The sequence below is a fragment of the Falco punctatus genome (assembly GCF_963210335.1).
Source record: "Falco punctatus genome assembly, chromosome: 8".
Taxonomy (NCBI): domain Eukaryota; kingdom Metazoa; phylum Chordata; class Aves; order Falconiformes; family Falconidae; genus Falco; species Falco punctatus.
In genome coordinates this window covers 38,565,417-38,589,482 of record NC_137588.1, presented here as the reverse complement: position 1 = coordinate 38,589,482, position 24,066 = coordinate 38,565,417, and the positions used below count along the sequence as shown (strand labels likewise).

At 40.9% G+C, this 24,066-nt stretch overlaps 1 protein-coding gene across 4 annotated transcripts in view; it reads right to left on the bottom strand.

Annotated features, from left to right (window-relative positions):
- ARHGAP15 (Rho GTPase activating protein 15) overlaps positions 1-21,149 on the bottom strand; it is a 333,073-nt gene extending 311,924 nt beyond the window's left edge. Inside the window, exons 1-3 of one of the 4 annotated variants that reach the window (XM_080399695.1) lie at positions 20,998-21,149; positions 20,770-20,830; positions 3,813-3,992 (exon numbers count right to left, since the gene is read on the bottom strand). In XM_080399695.1, coding sequence (XP_080255821.1) covers positions 3,813-3,977 — 165 coding nt within the window. In that variant the 5' untranslated portion in view covers positions 3,978-3,992; positions 20,770-20,830; positions 20,998-21,149. Of the gene's footprint in view, positions 1-3,812; positions 3,993-20,769; positions 20,924-20,997 lie in introns of those variants that run through there. The other 3 variants (XM_080399693.1, XM_080399696.1, XM_080399694.1) reach the window with 3 other exon arrangements.
- Positions 21,150-24,066: the final 2,917 nt, after the last annotated feature.

Here is a 24,066-nt window from a genome sequence, read left to right as displayed (position 1 = left end):
GTCTTATCAATTCAATGTGATTTAGTGTCATTTTAATTAAATATCAGGATCTACTTCAGGACAATCTATACAAACAAAGCCTCAAACTTGACTATAAGCTTGATTTGAAGTAAACATGTACAAGCCCTGCAATTTCAAAATATGGCTCAAAAACTCTGCTAAACAGAAGGCTTATATTTTTAGCAATTTTATTTCTGTCTTTTTGGCTAGCCATAACTTTGGCAACTGTTCTATGATCACAGGAGTAAGAAACAAAAGAAGATTGCTTCCCGTTTCCCTGATAATGTATTAGAGAGATAAATAAACCCACCAGTTTGTGTAACCTAATCAGAAAAAGCTCTAATACATTAACATTTTGGAATGTCTAAATAGGTTCTATTTCTTAATATAGGCACCAATAAAAAAAGACATTTCATTGTTTGAAGTTGTTGTGAATGAAGCAAAATGCACTTCCATGGGGTTTAACAGATGAAAATAGCAAATATTCATTTACATTGCTAGTTCAGACACTAACATTAAGCACAGAAAGAGCCCTTGCTTACCACAGTCCATGTCCAGCTTCATGATTTGTGCTCTTTAAACTCTACATTAATATCAATTTCAACCTTTGCACAAAGCTCAAGCATTTCCATCAAAATAAATAACCTAAACCCCCAAGAATCTACATTGAGCTTTTGCATCAGTTAGCTTATGCATTCTGTGTTTGCATCATCACTCCTATAAAATGCACAAGTGCATGTGGCCCTGCTGATGTATGATGCAGACCCTTCTTTGTCACATTATAGAAAATAATCTGTCCACCTTCAAAAGTATAGCCCCAGGTGTGCTTACAAGCATCACAGCAAATGCTTCAGAATACAACAAATCCCTTAGAGAAAATTATGTATTTTCCTCTCTGTAAATCACCAGTCATCTTCCTAGTTTTGTGCCTGGATTTTGCCCTTTATTGTCCGGAGCGTTCATTTTTTTCCTCATACATTTTAGAAATACGTATTTCTATCAATTGTTTAAAATGTGCCAAATGCTGATTGCCTTAATCCACTGAAGTCAGTAGGTTTTGCATAAGTTGAGTAAAAAGGATTTGACCCATTTATTAATAGCACATAGAGTACAAGGCATATGCCGAATATGGGCTGCGGAAGAGTCATATGGAGTCCCTATTCAGCTATTTCTAATTTTTAGAGAGGAATCTCTCCAATGACCGGACAAAAATATTCAGTCTGTGTAAAATGGAAAATAAGCACAATCAGTGGATACCTTATAGATTACATCCATCATCTAAACAAAGGTAGAGTGTCAGAAACAGAAAATTTCCAACTAGAATGATCAGGATAAATCCTTTTTATCTTCTAACACAAAATAATTAGCTTTGCTTAACATACTGGGAATATGCATCTTTAAGCGGGGATCCGTGTGCCTTTAAATACAAGAGCGAAGACCGTATGTCGAGTGCGCTGGAAAAGAGCGTCACGAATTTTAAAACAAGATTACTAAATATAAATCTATATATCCACAGGGATATATGTGTGTGTCTGTACCACATTGGTTCGACCCAGCTTTTTCAAGGCACTTGGGCAGGCAGAGCCTGCTCTCCTCCATTGCTTCCCCCCAAATCCTGCTCGTCACACGCACAGATTCAGGCATGTCAGGTGCAATCAATACGCGCAACTGATATTTCACCGCTCTTTTAACTTGAATCTCACTGCATTTAACGCACGTCTTTGAAAACATTTGGATCCTTCGGAGTTCTGCTTTTAGTTTGGGCGTTAGCAAACAACTTTAAGAGGCTTATTTAAGTAAATACGCCAAAACACTTTCAGTCTGTCAATATCTAGTCAGAAAATTCTGCATGGCAAAAAGAGATGAAAAGAATTAAAATAGAAAGGAAATTAGTAGCATGGCAAGCTTTCAATCTATTATGCCGGAGCCAAGTTTGCTTGGTAAAATGACATATACTCAGTAAAATTCCGCTTTTATATAATTAGCTACTAAACAAATGTAACACAAAGCAACTTTTCAGCTCTCAGCCAATGAACATATATTGTACCTGCTATGGTTATTGGAATGCAGCAGTGAATATTTATGTCTAATTTAACTTTTAAGAGCCCTTGCTCTGTAACAGTCCAGCATACTATCCCCAAAACTAAAGTTATGTAACAAGGTAATATCAACAATGAGAAACTGCATGATAAAATCCTGCCCAAAAGTGAAAAATGCTAATTTTGTCTCATTTAGCAGCTGGATACAGAAATGCTCATTAGTTTTAAGAGGGTTAATCCTTTTAACTTTTGCATATTGATATGCCAATTATGCCTAATTGTACAAGAGGCATCAGTCAAGGTAATAGTGCATAAACACATGAAAGTTATTAAGTACATCCCAACATGTAATAAAGTAGGTGTTAATTGGTAGCTGAGTTCTGCAGGCTATTGAGGTGGATAATTCATTGAGAGATGGATCACTTGTAATTTCTCTACATAATTCCTTTTGCAGTCTCATGCTGTGATGTTTTCATGCTTGTCAAAAACAACTGCAGCCTAGTGCCTTTTGTTAAACACAGCCAATAAAATATGTTAGGCATCATTAAATATACTTAACTTTTAAACTTTTTCAAAGGTACAGTTCTTCCTGATAATACATTATAGTATTGCCAGTAAATTACTATAAGCATCATTTCAGGTTTGTAATGGAGGAACATTTCACGTCAGCTAAAAAGGAAGAAACATGTACAGTGTGTCTGAGGCAAACAGTATAGTTTAAATGGAAGGTAAATGAGTCTCTTATCAGCTGCTAAGATCTAAACAGATTTTTCTCCCCGGAAACGTAAGGTGAAATGGGTTAAGCTATACCAGGGAAATAAACGATTAAAATAATGTACTTCCAAATAAGTCTGAATGTTGAGCTTGAACTTTGAGTAAAAAGGGAAGAAAATACAGCTGTTATTGTGGGCTTCCTCCATTTAATAACTTTGTTAGAAAGCTGAATATTTCATAGGAATCCATTACATCAACAAAACAAAAAATTAATGGCTGGCATGGCTGTGAGAAGTGACTGAGACCTGGGACTGCATCCCCAGCTAGCAGAGTTTTCTCCCTCATTTGCATTCTCAGAGAACAAAATGGATCTGGAGTCCAAGAAGTGGTTAACATTGCATAAATAATTTTGCAACATCGTATGGCCTCAGCTGCAAGTTGCCACCATTATGGAAGAAAATTAACCAGGGGAGACTCATACCAATCAGTTTGTTTAGTAGCTCGGAAGGAGTACAGGGGCAGGGACGCAACTGGCAATAGAGTTCACCACTAACTATTTAATTTAAAAAAAAATGGTAATGTATAAAAGATGACTCAACTCTTTCAACTCTGTCAACTATTAAAATAGTGAGATAACTTCAGAGTTGGCTTTTTTAGAATTTGTTCATTCTTACAGCAAGACTTACTTTTGTCATGGACAAAGTTGTCCTTTATTTACAGAGCTGTAATTTCTATTTCTTTTCTTTTGTCTGCTTTTAAAGTTTGCCTTCTTGAGAAATCATGACATATACCTGATACTGTAAGTACTATTGTCTGCAGCAGACATTCTTAAGTACGCTAATACCTGAGAGTTGAAGCTCTGAGTAGAAGCTATGGTTGCAGCCACTGAAGCCAGATTTGGTCTTTCATTGAAGGAAAATTGTTATTCCAATTCCTAGCCATACTCCTAAAAATGTATTAGTGCCATTAAACCCCACCTCACAAGGGATGATCATGAAACGAGTAACTTAACTGCACATAACTGGAAGACTCAGAAAATATTAGGAGTATTTTACTTACAGGCTCAGTGACTTTGATGTTCTCAGACAGAATCATAGATTTGCTTTGGCTCAGTCTATCATGGTGACTGTTGGCATTTTTGATCCTCATTTGAACAGCCCCCGTGCTGTGGTGGGAAGGATTAGGCTTTTCAGGGGCCGTATCAGAGGTTGTAGACCTTTCCATGGTTACTGGGTTGACCTGAAGAACATAAAATAAGAGCATTAATCTTGGGACCCTTCGTACAAAAATGTGTCAATGCCAGTTCTATGTCATCATAGTCAGGTGAGGAAGCAGAGTTATCTCACTGGCAAGATCTTGATCATCTTTGAACATCAGGATAACTATCAGCTGTGTCAGCCTGTAGTTTTATTATTGTCCTTATCACTCACCCATCCAAACTGCCTTGGAAGAGTTAGTTTGTGTAAAAGATTATCCTTATCTCAAAAGCCATTCTCCTCTATGGTGTAATCTCCCTGCAAGCCTCTGCCACGTCCAGCTGGCAGCCACTACACTTTGTCTTTGGCCCTGCTCACACTACACATTTTAAATCTTGCAAAGGAAAGCGACATGCTGTGAAGCCAATTAACATATCTTACCTCCGCAGTCCGATACGTGCATGTTACAAGTGCATTGTGGGGCCACGCTGCAACCCTGATAGCATCCTAGATTCAAACCCAGACCTAATAAAATTTCCTTTCATTTTTAAGATTCTACCAACAGCACAGATGGGATTTTTGTTTCTCTGTTCATTATGAAGATTTCAAAATGAACAAATGGCCAAGGACGTCAGCTTTCAAGCCCTTGGAGGGACTGGGGGACACTTGTGCGGAACGACCGCCTTCCCTATCAGTGTTGCTGGTCAGCCTCCTGCCTCGGCCTTAGGTGCAACCCAATAACCTCCGTCCCAGTTATTCTAATCCCCCAAACATTCTTCATCAAGAGTTGCTTTATATTTCCTGTACAAAACATCAGGGCAGTGATGTGCAACACTTGCTGCTCCGTTCTCCTCCCCCACTAGTTCACCCTGGCACTACTATAAGTAAATCGTGGGTGAAGTCACAAGAAAACTTGCTATTTATATTGCTATGCAACCGTATGAGCAAATGTGTAAGGAGGAGATACTATATAAGCTGGAATTGCTGATTTCCTGACTATGGAGCCAGGCAAATGGAAATCCATTTAAGTGCAGTTATAATACAAACTGTTGAAAATCAGCATTTTCCAAATTGGTTTGAAAAGCACAACTTTTTCTAGCTACATCTCCCCAACCTCTGAAGACTCTAAAAGATGCAATTCCCTGATTTCAATAAAGTCCATTTCTAGGAAGGTGTCAGAGCAGAGGAAGATATGGTACCAGTGAGGAGGTGGGAGAGGGAGGTGACAAGCACTACTGCATGTCTCTGGGCAGGACCACAGATGTTGTGCTGGTGGAAGGACATGGCTCTCACACCTTCACCCTCTCCTGGCCTCAATAAATCAATTCCTCCCAGGAAACTGCCTTAGGTGTAGAGGATGATAATGAGACATCACTCAGTCACAGAATGGTCGAGGTTGGAAGAGACCTCTGGAGGTTATCTGGTCAACCTCCCCCTTCTCAAGCAGGACAACCTAGAGATGGTTGCCCAGGACAACGTCCAGAAGGCTTTTGAATATCTTCAGCAGTATTCAAACTCATACAGCCAGACATATGGAAATATGAAGAAACACAGTGCTCCTGAAGAGAGAAATGAGAAGAAGTGCTTCAATATTAGCCATTACACGTTTAACCTTATGTGCCATGATAGGAACAATAACTTTAATAAAAGCAACAGTAAAGCTTATACTCATTGGCTGTTTTCCACATTGAATTAGTTACTCAAGGATCCCTACAGAAGTTCAACCAGGGAAAGAGAGGAGAAAAATTAGGCTAAAGTCGTTTCCTGCCACTCAGGAGTATGTGTGCCTATTTCTGCCCAGAGCTGGTGTACGCCGCTGGAGGAAACTCTTTCCGTGGACCTTTGGCAGACAGCACTGTGTGTTCTCCCTCCCTGAGACACCTCTCACCACCCTTCAGAGAAGTCACCGCTCAAACCCATGTCACAGGGACACTTTGCCATTTTGGCAGTAAGGTCTGCAGCAGCTCTAAGTAGGAAATGATTTTTTCCTCCTTCTAAACTTGGAGAGTCAAGCCATTTTGTATTTCATGTTGGTATCAAATCAAAATTCTCAACAGATTTTCAGTAGGCTCCAGGCTGGAGAGCTGATCAGACTCGAGAGACGAGAGCAACACTGGCTCTGTCACCGATCCAATGTTTGGCTGGAGCACATCTCTCAGATTTTTCTTCTGAATTCTCCCACCTATAAAGCTCTGACATATCTCTTCTTGTAAGCATTATGAGTTTTAATTAGGTAGTCTCTGTCTGGTGTTGTCAGTACATGATGTGTTAGAGAAAAGTTTAATAGTATGGCAAAGTCATACCCTGGATCACAAATAGGAACACAATCAGTAAATGACAAGTCTGCAAAGACTTTTGAAAATTTTTATTCTAATCTCGTTGAACCTTAGTTAATTTTTCCCCAAACTGGAACTATTTCACCTACATCAGAGTATTTCAAGGAGACTTTCTGAGGCACTAAAATTACAGGAACCAGCATAAGAGAAAAGAAAAAAACCCAAACCTCAACATTTCCACCACCAGATTTTGCTTGTTTTGGTGTGGCGCACGGTGAGATCCTGTCAAATATGAAGGAGATCTTGCAAAATACAAAGGAAAGGTACAAGTTACAGAAGTCGCTCCCTTAGGATTTCCAGGTGGAAATCCTTTGCTGCCCCAACTCCATGAAGATTCCCAATAGCGTTATAGGTTCCCTGCGTGCCAGTAGATGGCACCCTGAATATGAGCTCCACGAATGCAAGGGCGTTGCAGTCACATTTGCAAGAATTTGGGAGTACTTACACTCTGCTCTTCTTTTTTTTTTTTTTATTATTTAAAAAAAAAAAAAGTTTAAAAAATAATAGAGGGGAAGACAGTCGAGAAACAGATGAAATATTAACAGAAACCAGAAGAAGGATCTTATCTGATCCTTTTATGATTTGGTTCTTCCAAACTGTTATTAGCAGTGTCAGGGCCAAGTTGGGGCCAGTTTTGCAGGGGAATTCATTACACTTACTTTGGAAGGCAGAGCTGCCAAGCCCCGTGCAACTGCTTGTGAGGCACTCCATGTTCATTACATAATTAACTAATTTGCCTTTTGGCAAATAGCTAGCATCTGGAGATAAATTTTAGGTTTGAAACCTCCTACGGTTGATTTGCTGGAGAAAGGCATTAAACCAAGACAGACTTCCCCCTCCTCCCCTCGCCATTGTTTATAGGGTTCCTGGAGCAAAGGGGCAGCATAACTTTAAGGCACTCACCTCGGAGAAGGGGGAGAGGGGAACACCCTGAAAAGTCCTCTTGGAAAAACCTGTTCTGGGGCACTGTGGAACAGAAGCAGCAGGTTGGATAAGGGTGGGGAAAAGTCAAGGAACAGTACCTGTACAAGAAAAATCCTTGACACTAGGCTGGATGGGTGATACAGGAAGGGAAAAGTGATAGATAGAGTGGGGGTAAAGGTTATACTGGATATGAGAAAGGAGAACTTTAATTTCTGGAGAGCGGGTAGATCAGCTTACTTACAGGGCAAGAAACATCACTGAGCTGAAAGGACAAAAGCATCTTTCTGGGTGGGACAGCAAAACCAGTTCAACCCTACACAGACAGCCACTTTGGAGGTACTTTCAGGAGTCCAAAAGCTGTCACCGAAGGGAGTTGTTCATCCTTTAAAAATTTCATGCAACCTCAGTGGGTCAATGCTTGCAGTCACTTTTCCCACAAATTGGTCCACGTGTTTGGGATGCTCAGGGAGGAGAGAAACCTGCTCCAGCAAGTAGCACAGCATCCCCAGAGTGACTCAGGTCGAACTGAAGCCACAGCTCAGACACCAGCTACAGCTGTGAGGTGGCTGCAAAACGGTCAAGTGGCAGCTGACATACTGTTACATTTGACATATCTGGCACATCAATAGTTAAGATCCTAAACCCCTAATTTCTAAATGTACAGTCAACTTGCAAACACGTGGTATGGAAGTAATGAGTATTACAGAGATGAGAAACAGAAAGGTTATTGCAGATGTAAATCCGTGCACACAGCAAAGCCGTCCCATTTCTGAGAATCAGGCCCAATTAAAAGAGTAACAGCAAACTGTGAAGATCAGATCTCGGTCTTCCTCTCAAAGTGCTGGGTCTTGGCAAAACTATTTTCAAGAACATTTTCTGTAACTATTTTTTTAAAAACAGATTTTACAAAATCTTTATGTTCGATAACAGCAAAAATATTTCAATTATTTCTCATTTTCCTTTGATGGGGAAAATATTTTTTGCTTTTTCTCCTCAGAAAGAGAAAGGAGATGATAAAGGAAATAAATTAACATTATTAACTTCCCAATGAAAAACAGCAAAACCAACCCTTCCTTTTTCTATTTATAATTTTCATGAAAAAAAAGTAAAAATATTCTATTTAGCTTTTTGAAAAAAAATAAATATGTGAACTGTTCATCTTACTGCCATTCTTCTGACTCTGGTAGCTTAATTATGGTTTCCATCTTACAATGACAGCCAGCAAGTATTCCCCTCCTACAGCAGCTCATGAAGCTAAGAGGAAATTTCACATTGCATTTATCAGGATTTTAATCCATTTTGACATGCTGCTTTGTCCAGAGATTGATCATGTCATGAGTGGTCTGACTGGTATTACCCAAGAACTTTATGAGTTTTGGTACAGTATTGGTAAAGTTAGTATATAGGTTTTGTAAAATTATGTCTTGAGCTATGCCTGCATTTCCTGCAGCTACTGACAGTGTAAGATGGAATGCAAATGTTAATTCATTAGCAACTTGTACCAAGTAGTTGTAACAAGTACTTTTATCCAAGAAAGGAAAAAAAATCTATCCATGATTAATATAATTTGTTGCATTTGTTATTCAGGATTATAAGAGTAAAAAATTATGTATATTTTTCATTATCAAAATAAACTTTTAATTTCTTCCAACTTTGCCCCTTATGACATATGCACCATTTTCAAGTCAGAAGCATAAAGACCATGAAAGTGCTCGACATAGAAACATGAAAACACTGCAAAATTAAAGTGATCTTGTTACATTCACTAATTCCATTTTTCTACTCAAAAGCATACTGTACATGAAGAACATCCAATGAAACAATATTACAGAAGAACAAAAATCAGCAGTAGGTTCCCCATTACACTAGACCTGTGAGCCCCAAAAACCATAAAAATGGAAGAGGAAGTAAGAGTTAACAAATGAAAAAACAAGATAATGCCACACACGTGGTGTGTCAGAACATTCTTGTAAAGGAGAAAACATATTGCTGTGCCTGTGAAAGAAGCGTTTAAAGTCAACACACCTACGTAAATATTTCTGCTATTGGGCTTTGCTCTTAGCCTTTGCTGCACTGTTTGTTATCTCTGCTGAAGCGCAGCTCAGGGCGGTTAGTGCTTAAACACAAAACTGATGGAAATAAAAGGGGACAGATGAAAAAACTGTAGGTAGAGAGAAGGCATAACAAGTAAACAGCCACAAAGCTTTTTTCCAATTATTCTTATCTGCACTCTGTTGTGTCTTTTTTTTTTTTTTTTTTTTTTTTTTGGGGGGGGGGGCGCCACACAGCTCTCACAGCTAACACATCACATGTCTGCGCCCAGGGCATGGACACAAACAGCAAAGGCTGCTGAGTGATGCGGTGTCCTGGGCCAGTGTCCAGAAGTGTCCTGAAGCCAGTTTATCTGAGAACTAGAAAAATCCATTGTAATGAAAATACAATACAGATGTAACATTCCTGTGCCTTTCCCTTTGCAGAAAGATGTCTGGAATAATTTGTACTTAGGAAGCAGCATTAATTTCAACTGTCGGTCATATCTCTAGTCAAAGTAGGAGATCAGGAATGGCACTGCATCACCATTGCCTGGGTCTTTACTCTGGTTTCATCCTTTTATATCAGACAGACAATAAAACAGGACTTTGTGCTGAGTTCTACTGTAAAATGTAAAATGTAAACTACTGAGTTTCTGTTGTAAAATGCTAATGCCCTAAACCAAACAACTCAGTTCCCCTTACCCACCAAAACTCCAATCTCATCAGCAAACACCAGTGAGTTAGTTGATACATCCCGAGTCCTACAAAAGCCACGCTCATCAGCATTAATTATCACATCCCCTGTTAATTTCTTTACCTGCTGCAACCATATTAGGCTTTCAGTGGTGTCTCTCAGAACTGACAACACACTGAGCCAGGATCATGGGGGTCATCTTATTTCAGTGTTTAAAGGCTGGCTTTGTAGTCACTCTTTTCTACTCCAGTATTTGAGGACTTTCTGCAAATAAAAGCAGAAATGGCCCACAGAGTTCTTCAGGCAACTCTAATTTACATGTGTAGTTACCAATGCCTCTCCTATGGGCAAAGAGAAGAGTAAACTCATTTTTCTGCTTTGTTTGTACTAATATCTCACTGCCCAGCATTTCTTTGTTACCATGTGTGGGATATGCTGCTCAGCACCATTATTCACAATTTTTTTTATGCTGTGAGCTATCTAATCCAGTCTCTATGAAGGATGTACCTAAAAGTCAATTTCTTGACACAGCTTGGCCCAAATCATAGCAGACTTCCTAGGCAGTAGCCCAGTACAAGAAGTAAAGCATTTCCAAGCATCCTTGTTAAGCAACTGTTATGCTAAAGAAACTTTTATCCTTGAGATTTTAACTTGATCCTTGATATGATGACCATTTCAAACTTTTTGGTTTATTCTCTGATATTAAAGAAAGCGCTACATTTTACAATAACACTTAGTCAATAATTCTCATGATTGAAAAATCACAAAACCAGCTTAATATCCAGTAGGACCAAAGCATGGTATCATTTGAAATTTTATCTCCCTAGTTTCTGCAATACAGGACATGCAGTTTCTGACAGGTCTTAAAGGTCTGATCCTGATCTCAGGTTCACAGTGAACCCACTGCAGCTGATGGAATTACAGCAAAGCCAAAGTAACACCAAGCACACCCAAAAAGGAACAAAAAAGCACATATTGCATTGCGGTGTCAGGTGTGGTGATACACTAAGAGGCTGCAAGAGGGAGGGACACCATTGCACCGTTGTACAGCAGCAACTCTGTTGAATTTTGGGTCTAAGAACATACTCTACGGTTGTTCTGATGACTGAATTCCAAAGAACTAAAGTGTTGAACTACAGGGCTTCTTTTCCCATTCCTGATAGCTACCACACATATTAGGAGTATGTGAATCTCTACTTACAGTAGGTCACAGCCTCACGTGGCTGTGAAGTCTACACCGCACGGTATCTTACAGACTTCTACAGTTTGAAGCTTCAGAGATTTTCCTGCCCATTGACTGCAGCACTAAAAATGTAAGTGACTTGCTGCTATGAAGATTGACTGCAGTCATCTTCTTTTTTTGCAACTAGCAATAGCACCTTACACAATAAAAAAATATCAAAAGGATAAAATAAAGTAATTGAAGGCTGATATCAAGTCCCACTTTCTAGCAGATGGCAGTAAAATGCCTTAACCAAATAGACAGTTTCAGCGGAAATTTTATTAAACTTTACAAATTGTTGCTTGATTTGTCTCAAAGACTGGATGGAGAGAGACATGAAGACAGAAAATTTAAACAGCTGTGCTAGACTGGCAATGGCTGTCAACGAGGATTTAAGCAGGGACCTAAAGTCCTCTTTTGTGTCATTCTGAGATGTTGTAAAAGATGATAGCTGAAAGCCCCAGGGTCTGTTCTCTGCTATACGTAGACCTTTAAAAATAGCAGGATCAGATGACAAAGAAAAACAGCCACCTGAAAAAGCTACTTGTACCCTATAGGGCAGAGACATGCTGTCTCTGAAAATGCTTTCATACCTGGATAGAAATGGCCTGAAAATTAGAAAGAGAAGAGGATGAGAGACTGTTACTATTCCAAAGTTGTGCAGATACAATGACAAACTCTTCACATCCATATTTAATGACCACAGATCCGACTCTCATCCTGTGATCCTCCATGACCTGCTGTCTACGGGACTTCCCTGCACAAACAAAAGCTTGCTAGGAAATATCGTTAGAAATATCACTAGGATATTCTTGGAAACAACACAAACACATGGGATAGGGTAAAAGAGCTTCCTCACATCAGGAAGTGACTACATATGGTCACGTCTCTTCTTGCATCACTTAGTTTCTTAATTATATTACATGTGAAGGTCTCAGGAAAGGTAACAGTTGTTTCAGGAGTTTGTCTGTCCCAATATATCATATGGGATAGCATAATGGAGTCTATTTTCACCGCTCCTATGTCACTTTAATATCTCAGTTTCAAGTGGAACTTGAAGCTAAAAGTATCCTTTGTGTACAGTTTGGCCTGCATATGTTCTGGGAACAGTCGTCCATAGTAGAAATTCAGTTGAATATGTAAAAGAACATGCCTGGGAAAAATTGCTACTTCTAGGTCTTCCTGCTGGCAGTGCATTTCATTTCTTTCTGGAGCGCATCTGATCTGCGACACCTGCCTGCATTTTCCATGCTGTGCAAGATAGATTACAATCCTTCCAGTGATGAATATTGGTCATATATACACAGTATTAAAAAAACTCAGCTATGACTGTCACCTGAAATGTAGCACTCATAATGCACCCTGCAACACAGAATACAGAACAAGTATGATTTAGACATTAGACCAATGGCCACAAGTAGTTTACAACATCATAAAGGTTTGTAACAATTTAGTTGATTTAACACCAAACCTGAGAAGTGCTAGAGGGGAATGCTTGGTTACTCCCGACCTGCCCTCACCTAACACAGGAGGAAAAGGTAATTTCCTTCTACCTCCTTCCTTTCTGCTATACATTCATATACAGCAGGTAAGTACAGTAATGCAATCATGGCTTTCCAACCACCACAAGTACGGCTGACCAGTTCTAAACTAATTTTACACCTGCATATGATGCTTGTCGCACGGTAACTTTTTAGTTTAAAGCTGTCTAATTCCAAATTTAAAAAAAAATAAAAAAAAAAATCCAATGTTTTCTCTAGGAAGATCACATAAGAATCACAAATTTTCTCCGGTGCTTGAAAGAAATCTGTTCCTATAGCCTAAATGTTCAGAAAAGTGTTGTTACTTTTAATGTTGCCAGATCTGAAGTGATGAGATACTATGGGAAAGGTTATTCTTGCAGTATTTACAGATACAAGCAGAAGCAGAAGTGACAGAAATTTCAAAGTAAGACTTCTTGAAATACTTCCAGCTCAATTTTGCAGAACTTCTCCTCACAGAGATTCAGATATTCATCCAAACTTTCCATGCTTACCTGAACTAGACATGTGGTGATGGTAATTTTGGAACAGCCCAAACTCTCTGGAGAAGTAGAAGAGTTAGTACCACAAGACAAACTGATGTATTAGAAAAATATTTTTTTTAATGCCTGAAAGTTTACTGCAAATAACCAGAGAAACAAACTTCCTATAAGCTTTAAATCTCAGAGCTCTGCCAACAGAAATTCAGGTTTTGATTTCACAGCAGCGATATAAACAAGCCACCACAAGGCCAGCTCAGGTAGGATGTTACAGCACAGTTGTGACCCCCACCACATTCATGTACAGGCATATGCTCCACTGGTTGATTCATGGTGGAGGAAGCACCTCCTGCTCATCACTAAGACTGCACACAAGTTTGATGCCCCTCTGCCTCTGGATCACTTGTGCACAACTGAACGCTTGGAGCAGCTCTAAGTCCTGCCTCAGTTTGCCTCCTGCTCCTTAGGTCCTGCAGCAGCAGCAGCCCCTTCACTAGAAAAAATGCCTTCCTGAGCTCTTTTAAGCCTTTGGTGAGGCAGTGGCAGTGAGTTTAACCTCTTAGGGTATCTCAGAGTCCCTCAACTTAGTAGTTTAAATGCACATTTGCCATGTCTTATTCCATTTCGCAATTCCATATACCCATCATCCTACAGAAGACACATCTGTTAAACTGAGTTACTGAGATTATCAAAGAGGAAAGGCTTTAAAGCTTCTCAGGCTTTAAAAAAAATTAAAAAAACAAACTTATAGTAAAAATATTTCTTTCCTTTTTATGTAAAACTTACCACAAAAAAATATTTCTTTCTGGCACCGCCTGCCTCAATAATGTCTACAACAAGAGGCTCGTCCCTTCCTCAGATGGCAAGGCCCCCTCCCTCCCACTCCCCTGGATAAGGTTTGATTCCCCGTGCTGTGCACATGAAACGGTCCCTCCCACCCACTCCTCCAGACATAGCTGCAGTAGTTTTTGTGCTGTGATCCTGCAGCTGCTCCCTTTACTTCTTCTCACTGCTCCCACTTCCCATCTGAGGGGGAAAAAAAAAAAAAAGCTCCAGACACTTTTAATGTGTTCCCACACTCCATCTCCACTTTGCAGAGCTCCCGGTGCTGCTCTTCTAAGAGACACTGCTGTGAAACACACCAGAGCCCACACCTACAATTTTAGGAGAAAACTTTTAAGCTACAGCAGGAACTAGAAGGGGAAATTCTCTGTGGCTTGCATCAAGCAAGCCCCTCTTCTGCATTTCGTGGGGCCCCCAGCCAGCTTGCTTCAGCAGCCACCCCTGCCGTGCCCAGAGCAGAGCATCAGGCAGCAGGAGCACCTGCCCCCTGCCCTGCCAGCAAAGTGGGCAGGAGACAATGGCATTTGTTTTATGTGACCGTATTTGATACCACATTGTGTGGCTAAGATGTCTGCATTCAGCAAAGGGGAAATGTCAAGGGTACTGTGGTGTCAAAAGCATGATTGCTTGGATTATGCAAGAGGTTTGAGCACAGGTTCTCTTCATTCGATTTAAAATTTTTACTGCGAATGTACATTGCTTCATGAGGGACCAATGAAAATATTTTTTTTTAACTAAGGTGGTTCAATATGACTCCAGGAACCTTGTATGCCTGCTTTGCATGGGCCAGGAGACCAGAGCCCACCTGTACCCCCAGCCCCACCGCAGACACGCTGCACTCAGAGCAGTCAGTCAGCAGTGACGACAGCAGGAGTGCGTCAGTGCCAGATCCACGTGTGAACACCAGCAGTCACAGTGAGAAGAGTGGCAGCCATTCATCTGCCCCCAGCATGGCTGAGAGCAGAAATCCTTGACAAGTATTACATCTTCCATCAGCTGTGGGTTTATTAAGTCATGTGGAAACATGCAGAGCTGATGTACCCCTCAGATCCCTTGGTGGATGAAATTGCTGCACTCAGCTCAAGTGAGCCTTGGCAGTCCTACGTACCTGCGTTAAAATGTCCGCACTGTGCATCAGCATTATTCACTAAACACCTGTATCTCAGCATGTGATACGAGTCTGGTAAGAAATCTCTGCATTGAACATTTTTCATTCTTTTATTTTATGCAATTTCTGCTCCACTTCTCAATAGATTCCCTCTCTTCACTTAGTTGCACTCTAGGAAAGATTTAATAAAAAGACCCAAACTTTAGATGAAAATTAAAACTAGCAAAGAAGTTTTCTGATTAAAAATCCGTGCAGAAGTTCTGGATGTCTCAGGTCTGTATGACTTCTTCCTACCCAACCCAGAGCCAGTGCTAGGCTGTCCAAAGGAAATTCAAGAATTAGTTGAAGACACCGGTTTCTCCAAGCCTCTGCTAAGAGTGGGGGCACTCCTTGCCTTTGCCAGGGCCTAGGGTTAATGAACAAGGAGGAACTGACTGTTGTGGTTGCTCTTACTTGGGCTGTTTCCACTTTCGTTGCCACTCCCAGAAGAGTGGATGGATTAATGCCACCTCCTAGTCCAAAAATCATCACAAGAATTTGACTACTCATTACACTGGTACTACTATACTTAACTTTTTTTTGCTAATAAACTAACAGAGAACACAATGTGCTGCTGGTAATAGAAACATTAATCCTTCTAGATCAAACCTCAGCAATACTCGGCCCAAAGCACAAGAGGCAGCATGTGTCAGAACAGCTCGGCCTGTTGGAAAATCTGATGTAACGCCTTCCTAGTGGAAAATGTTGATTCACTTGTAGCAAAGCTGTTCATTAGAAATGCATTTTGTTTAAGAGAGCCCAGGGAGGCTTCTGTTGGTGTTTGCTGTGAATGTCCATGGTGTTACCATCAGGCTCTCCTGCAGTGTGGGGGGAGGTCTGGCTCCGGCCAGCATCCCCATGTGGGCTGGGGATTCCCCAAACAGTGGGACACACTGCTAGTGTTGGGTCCGTTCTCCCACTGTGGACTGCTCAGTTCCTCCAACTCCACTGTCCGAAGCAGACACCTGGCCAGCCCAGCAGCAGGTGCCTCCTGGCTCCAGTTGGGATGCCAGAAAAGCTGAGAGCATCCTGACACCCTGCAGGCTGGTGACAGACCTACCAGTCATGGAGGTGACTCCCTGGGAGACAGAACTCCATAGCTTCAATTGCCTTCACAAAATATCTGTGTCATTTCCCTCCTCACCCACAAAGGAAGAGTTTAGCAACGTCCTGAGCAGCAGACAAACAAGCACAGGTGCTAAGCGCTATTCCCTGCCTAGGAGGAGCTTCGCTATCTAGTTCAGCACCAAATACAGTGGTGGTTTTTGCTCAGGGTGTGGCAGGAAAAGAAATAAGAAAAGAAAAGCAAGCACGTACTTAAAGCTCTTCAGCTCAGCCTCACAACCACTTCTGTTTTCTCTTCCTCCTTGTCTCCCCACTCCCCCTTCATCATGTTGCAGCTGTGCTGAAAACTGATGGGTGTTTTGGAAATGGAATCAGAAGTCACTTGAAGTTCATTTGCTCGAGGACTGTGCCTGTTCAGTCTGTCAGGCACAGGCTTGGAAAGAAATATTCATGAAAAGCCACAGTACAAACCCACAATACCTGGCCTAGCTGCAACTGAATAATTTAATATCTGTCAAACTCCAATGATAGGAGGTGTTACATTACGCCTTAAACAACCTTAAACCGCTAACCATAGCAATATCAAACTTGCTTAGTTAATTTATTGAAGGAATCCTTCAGCAGGTACCTGTGCACTGAGTTAGTATTTTACTGTGTAACTTGCACATACTCCCAGAAATTTAGAATCTAATTCAGAAAATACCAATATCTGTTTAACCCTCTGATACCTTTCCTACTGAATTCCCAAACAAGTTCTTTTTCACACTGAGTAAAGTGACTAAAAATAAAGAGAAATTAAGAGAAAAAGGCCAAAATTTTCAAGCATGTAAACATTTTGGGTTCTCAGTTTCTGGCAAATTATGCTCTTACACGTGCCAGACCTCAGCACTGCCAGGTGTCTTCAGCACGAGCCAACAACGTCCTGAAAATCTGCTTCAGCATGACCCCGCTGCGTCCACGGGCTGAGCTCTAGCATGAGTTAGATTTGCCCCGTAGTCAGTTTGCAGTATCTAAATATCTGTGCCCAGAAACTTAACACCTGGTTTTCTCATTCAGACAGCCTTCTTAAAACAAAAATATCCAAGAACATTTCTTTTGCTCCTTTTTCAGCCAGCCTGGAAGTTTGCACCCCAAGGTGCTTCAAGGTGTAATAAAAATTATGGGAGTCCACAGACTCTGTGATGAGAAGTCTCACTCTTAAAATTAAAAATAGATCACATTGAGGAAGTCCTGCGAAAGCGAGGAGCTAGCAGTGTTTGTTTTGTAGTGAGTCTCCAAAACAACCTTTTTATAGAATTTCTTAAAGCAGGGAAGGCTGACAGAGGCATCAAATACAGGAAGGCACAAGCTTAATATCCAGCACAGCACACAACCACCTCTGTCCTTCAGATGTCAACAAGAGAGTTGTCAGTGAAATTAAGATTCACTGACACTTCTGGCTGAAGCAGACCAACTTTATGAGAAGGTCTGAGAAGCAGGTAACACCAGTACCTCCTGACCTAGACCAAGCTCACAGGTTCCCAAATACACACCCAAGGAAGCATGCTGTTGTGAGCAAGCTGGAGGTAGCAGGACCTTCAGCCTCCTATGAGACTAAAAGGACATTACAGCAGTTGGTTTGAATGTGACAAAAGCTGTGGAAGCCACTACAGGATGGGAAAAGGGATAGTTTTGTGCAGGTTGTGTAAGCAGTAAAGAAATCTGCTGTTGTGCTCTGAATAGCACTTGAATTATCATGGAAGATATGTGGCCAAAAGCTGGGCCAAAATTTTGTCCCATCTGTTCTTTTTCAGGATTAATGCCATCAACAAATGAAACCAGAAAAATGATCAAAGCATCTTCATATAGATGGCATCCACCAGTACCAGCTTCTGTCTTTGTAGTGCTGAGAAACAGGTTTGATGCCTCCATGTGAAAGTCTTACTTAGGAGAAAAGTGAAACATAGAGACTTTAGCTAGAGCTCCAGTGATACTTTCTTTTGTCTTTAAAAGAGATCAGCCCAAACAACACCCATACAGTATTACGATAAATTCCGTACAACTGCCATATTTCAGGTTTTTAATCAAGAACACACCTAAGCGCTAAAAACACACGTCTCCAACATCGAGACAGTTCTTAGCAGCATGCAGGTTTTAACAGCCAGCTGAATGGTTAGCAACTCACGCTGATTGAGCTGACACAGCACAGAGGCATCTAAAACAAAAGTCAAGAAAAATGCTCGTGTACCGGAATTACACATTGCGAACCTCAAAAAATTCAGAAGACGCTGCCTATAACCCACTAAGCCCCATGTGGCTTAGTAGAAACAGCCCATAATACAGCAGGTTCCCACTGCTCAAAGTCTGTGGGACTGCTTAGCAGGAACCAGGCTGAAGTCTCTGAGCAGACAGCAGCAGCCATCCTCACTGCAGCACTAGAGATCGTGACGGGCACTCCATCCCACTTGCACGGGATATTAGATTTTAGAGCTTGGTCTGAAGCTCATCACAGCACAGAAGTAATAACTTCTGGGAGCAGAAGTAGAGAAATCCAAACCAGAGCTGCGTACAGCTGTTTCGGTTAAGTTAGCACCACATCGGAGGTTGTAAAGTTGTGCCATCCAAATATCAGGAAAAGAATCTATATGGATGTCTGTCACTATTTGAGTTTCTGGTTCCTGCCTTGCTCCAGGTAGGGAGGAACGTGCCCCAGACCACGGTCTGATACAGATCTGTCCATTGCTGCCCTGGCCAGCCCAGCCCCGTGAGAGGGACTGCTGAGGGGGTCATGCACTCGTGCTAGGTCAGAAGGTGGATTATCTCTCTAAAGCTAGGGTATCTCTTGTACCAAAGCAAAAGGAAGTTTCTACAACAAATGCTGCCAAAACCACAATATTATTTTTTTTTTTTTTTGTAATTCAATAATAGAGTACAGCAGGAGGTTTAAAACACAGAGTGATTCAGCTGTTCACTCTATTTGGAAAAGAAAATGAACAAATGTACATTACAGATGTAATTGGATTGAGAGGTAAAGTGAACAAGAGATGCTGCTTTTAAATGAATCTTTTTTGGACACAAAGAGGTAAGTTGCAGGGGAGGGAGAAAATAAAGAAAAATAACTCTGAGAATTCAAACTACTTTACCAAATCTCACAGCTCTGTGGAAAATGCATTTCAAATGACTCTAAGACGTTGCAGCAGTAACATAAAAACCACTACAAACACAGCCCAGGAAGAGAACATGTTCTTTTTATACAATTTCCCTGTCTGTGCTGATTTGTGCATGCAGGCGGGACAGCTTTTTTTCTCCAAAAAGTACAGAAAATTTGAAATGTAATCTTACAACACTACACTAAAATCTGTCTCCAATTAGTATGCATGATTTCAAAATGAGCTTCAAGCCACGTATGATATCTTTCAACTCTGACCCATATTTCCAAAAGAAAAACAAATTGCTTCTTAAGATAAGGCTATCAGTTAGAAACAGGAGTACTTGTCACAAAATTTGCAGCAAACTACACATTACCAGGAAAATAAATCTTCACTGTAGAACAAATCTTGCTAATTCTGGCTCTCCTTTATGTGGCCTATAATCAAAGCATTATATTGTGTTAATTGTACATCTTCCCAAGTTACTATTTCCTTGTAAAGCCCGGAAGGCCAGCAAGCAGTGTTCGCCCAGTGACAGCAACACAAAGCGATCTTTTCTGATAGAAAGCTCCGAGTGAGATGGGGACTCAGGACAGATAACCTTTTTCAGGTCAGCTCCGAAGCGGAGGAGGAATCAGTCTGAATCTAAACAGCTTCATGCAGGAAGCACACTACCACAACATCTCCATTGAACATCTCCACGAGGAATGTCACTGAGAGTGCCCATAGAAAAACCAAGGGTATTTTTGGTACATTGCCCTTTATGCTGCCCTGTGTCCTTTTCCTATTAGGGTCACTGATGAATAATAGGGTGGTACCACATTTTTGGTACTGAGCAGGGCAAGAAATCCCTCTATCAACATCTTCAGTCTCTAGCAATACCAAGTATCAGCTGGACATCTACCCTTACCACCCACTAACTCTTACAGCATCCACCGCTACTGATCACCTCCCTCGTGGTCACCAGCAGGGAACCCAGTTAATCAAGCAATGCTGAACAGCACCTGGCAAAGGCAAATGTTGGGAAAAGTGATGTAATCTCATTTTCCAGCCAGTGCCACCAGCCTTTTCTACCTTTTAGGGACAGCTAGTTAGTACCAGCAGGGATAGGAGAAGTGATTAGTGGTTTGGGATACCAGGAAGCATCAGATACAGTTGCCTCTTGCAAGGATGCAGCAGATTTGTTGAATTCTGAACACCATTTTTGCCTTTAAAACATGGTTTCACATCTGTACCCTCTACATTTTTGCTTATTGCTTTCAAATTCACAAACACCAATAGAAATAAAATAATTGCGTAATTAATACAATCTGCATTGAACACATAAAAAATACACGTTGTGATTATTTAAAAAATCTTTAGCAACAGGGTTCTTAAACCACATTAAGATGAATTTAAGGCTCCTTACCTACAGCCCCACAGACGCCATCATCTCATCTCAAACTGCCATCAACCAGCAACAGTTTTAACTATTTCAAAAAACGGAAAACATCTAGGTCACATGTCTATAGACAGCATTTGGGTTAATCTCCTACAGCTCATAAAGATAGAAAGAAAGTAGGAAGAAAAAAAAATGTAAAATAAAACCACTTCCTGCAACAGCCAAAAGTAACCATCTCACCAGTGAGCAACTTACACCCAGGTTTAGTGCAAAGTTCTTCCAGACTGGATAAGAAGACAGATTTTGAAGTATGAAAGCAGCTTCGCTGTTAAAATTGCAGCAAACAGGGGGGGTTAGTTTTTGCAGAAGGTAAACATGAGGTTTAAAAGGAAATGCTGAAAGGAATTACAATTCTAAGCCTCAAGACAACTTCCCTTTTCTTACCTTCAATGAAACCCTTTGAGTACTGAAATAAATAGCTTGCAACAAATCTGCTTTACTGTTTCGAAATGTAGCTTTAGTAAACGTGACACCATACTGTTACATTAGATTTATAAAACACCCAATCAATTCTGGCCAAACAGAGAGTTTGTTCTTAACAAAAAAAAAAAAAAACAAAAAAAAAAAAAAACAAAAAAAAAAAACAAACAAACAAAAAAAGACTTGTACTATTGCCTGGTGAAGGTCCCTTCAGATAAACACTTCAGTTTCTTTGATTTTCTGTTCTAACACTTCTCCTTGAAACAGCCCCTGGAGAAGCCCAGGCACACACAGCTGCTGCCCTTCTTCGCTTCCCGCAGCATCTCGCGCCACAGTGGTCCCTTCTAGCCAGGGCAACCCAGGGGACCAGCAGATTCAGATGCAGATCTGCACCTTCAGCGCTCTAGAAAAGCCCCTTCGTGGCATACACCTTCCCTGAACCTTCCCCCAGCCAGGAACAACAGTATCTTTCTGGTATTTCTAGCTCAACTCACAAAAGGATGGCTGGTCTCCCCTTGCAGGGCAGAGGGGCTTTGCTGTCTGTGGAGGGACCCCCCCATAGTGCTGGTCAGGCTGCAGAGCCCTCTGTTAATGCTTTAGAAAAACAGAGGGATCTTTTTGGGTTGCCTCCCACAACCAAACAAAGAGCTGCCATACAACACGAGAAAATCAAGGCCATCCTGAAGTTTAAGGATTTGTCCCAACAGTGAAGTAAAATGAACCCTATTGACAGAAGGTGCCAGTGGAGCTCCTCAAGATGTGCTTCATCTGTGCACATGTCCAGCAAGGAATTCATTGGGTGCCGTAAAGGAGGATCCTGCAGAGCATCCCATAGAGAAAGGGCAGAGAGAAAAAAACAAGGGCTGGGGCTGAGGCTGGCGTGGAGCTTAGGCAGAGCTAGAAAGGGATTGTGACAAATGTTACAAGGCTGCAAAGAAAAGACTGATTTTCAGGCAGATCATTTCCTACTGCAACAAAAATAGGTGCAAGATAGTTCCTGTGGAGAACAGTTTTAGTACATGATGCACTTACTGAAGCACAGGGGAAGCCGGACCTTTGAGGACTGAAGAATACCAGAAAGAAGAAGGGGGGATGCAGCATCGCTGAAGGAATGGCAGAGCTATTAGGCTACACAGTGACCCTTACATTGTTATGATTATTGATTCTACAGTAACTTCCACAACGCCTGTTTCATGGCCAGCAATGCAATTATGCTAAAGGCTATACAAAGCCACAACCAAGACCATCCTTGTTCCCAAACGTTTCCCATGTACTCTGAAAAGTAACACAGGAGAGGGAGCTGGGCAGTGTGACAGCTGGTCTTCAACGTCCTAAACCAAAATATCATTTTTCTGTAGGCACTGCAACTTAGGTATGAATTTTAAAGATGGACTTTTGGAACAAAATAGTTGGTGTTGTGTATGAAAGGCAACGAGCTGTTTCTGCCAGGTGTGAGGAGGTGAGAAAGCAATAGTGTGCTTTTCTGTAAACTGAGAACTGCTAGTGCCTAAAGAACCTGCAGCAGCACTAATTAATTGCTAGCTCTTTTAAAAACAGTATATGTTTCAACCAATTTTCTCATATAGAATAAATTTTGATGGAAAAATCTATGGTAGCCATCTAGATCTTAAGATTTTCCTCATATCGAACCATCAAAAGCATTTTTACAATTACAAAACCTTTATGAGCGGTGCGGACAACAGAAGTTCATCACTAAAATGTGAAGAAACCATCAGCAAACCTGTAAAATACTGCAGAAGAACTTGCCTATGTTAACTTGTCCAAAACCTAGATTACCGGGGACGTGACATTTTTCATGAAAATGTCTTTCACCGTACACCTAACATTTCAAGTCAAGTTGCATACTCCGTCTGATTTCCTCCGCATCCATTTGACAGTATGTCAGTAGTGACAAAATTCTATAAAAGGATGGCAGCTTTGCATACTGCTTAAACTTATGCGGCACAAGCTTCCTGTGTGATCTCTGGAAGGCTGAAAATACTTTAGATGTGCAAAAAAAACAGTTTAGCAAAATGTAAGAGCTCGTTTAATCTCAGTAAAACTAAACAGGAAACAGGAACTTAATATACATTACCTGGAGCAGATTGCTGCTCAATAGGTTGGTCTTTGCGCATTTGCTGTGCAAGTTAAAGATGGAGCATCGTTTCTGAAGCTCAGATTTCTTGTCCCTATTTCAGGGACTCATGGCGTCATTGCTTACGAGACGTGTCATCAAGTTGGTGAACATCCAGATTTCCACATCTCATAACTGAGAGCACAGAGCATTGAGGCTAAAACAGCAGGCTTAAAAATCACTTTTGACTGAGGATGCCGAATGCCCAGCAGCTGTTGCCAACTCTTTTATAACAAATTCAAGAAGTACCATATTTCACCAGGTACTTGAACAGCGATTCCAAGGCTTGTTTTGGACCACCAGTATCCTGAGGGGGAAAGAAAAGTTGACTTTTTTTCTTTTTTGCCTAGTTCAGCCTTTACTCTCTGTTGGGATGGCTGATAGGCAGCCCATAGTCTGGCTTGTATAGCAGACACCCAGCAGCTAATCGAATTCAGTGGGTAAATCCAGCCCTAATAGACCACACAAACCTGGACAGCATACAGGCACAAGCCTAGAAGAACAACTGTGCACCCAATGGCTGGTTCCAGAATAAAATAATTTATTAATGAAAATGGATAAAGTTCCAAAACTTTGCAATTCACTGGGAAAAACCCTAGGAAATGAGTAGACTATGTGATAATGGACAAATAATGTATTATTTCCCACATTCTTCACCAGAGAAATGGTATTTTTCATATTTGTGGTATGGTTTAAAATATTTAAATTAA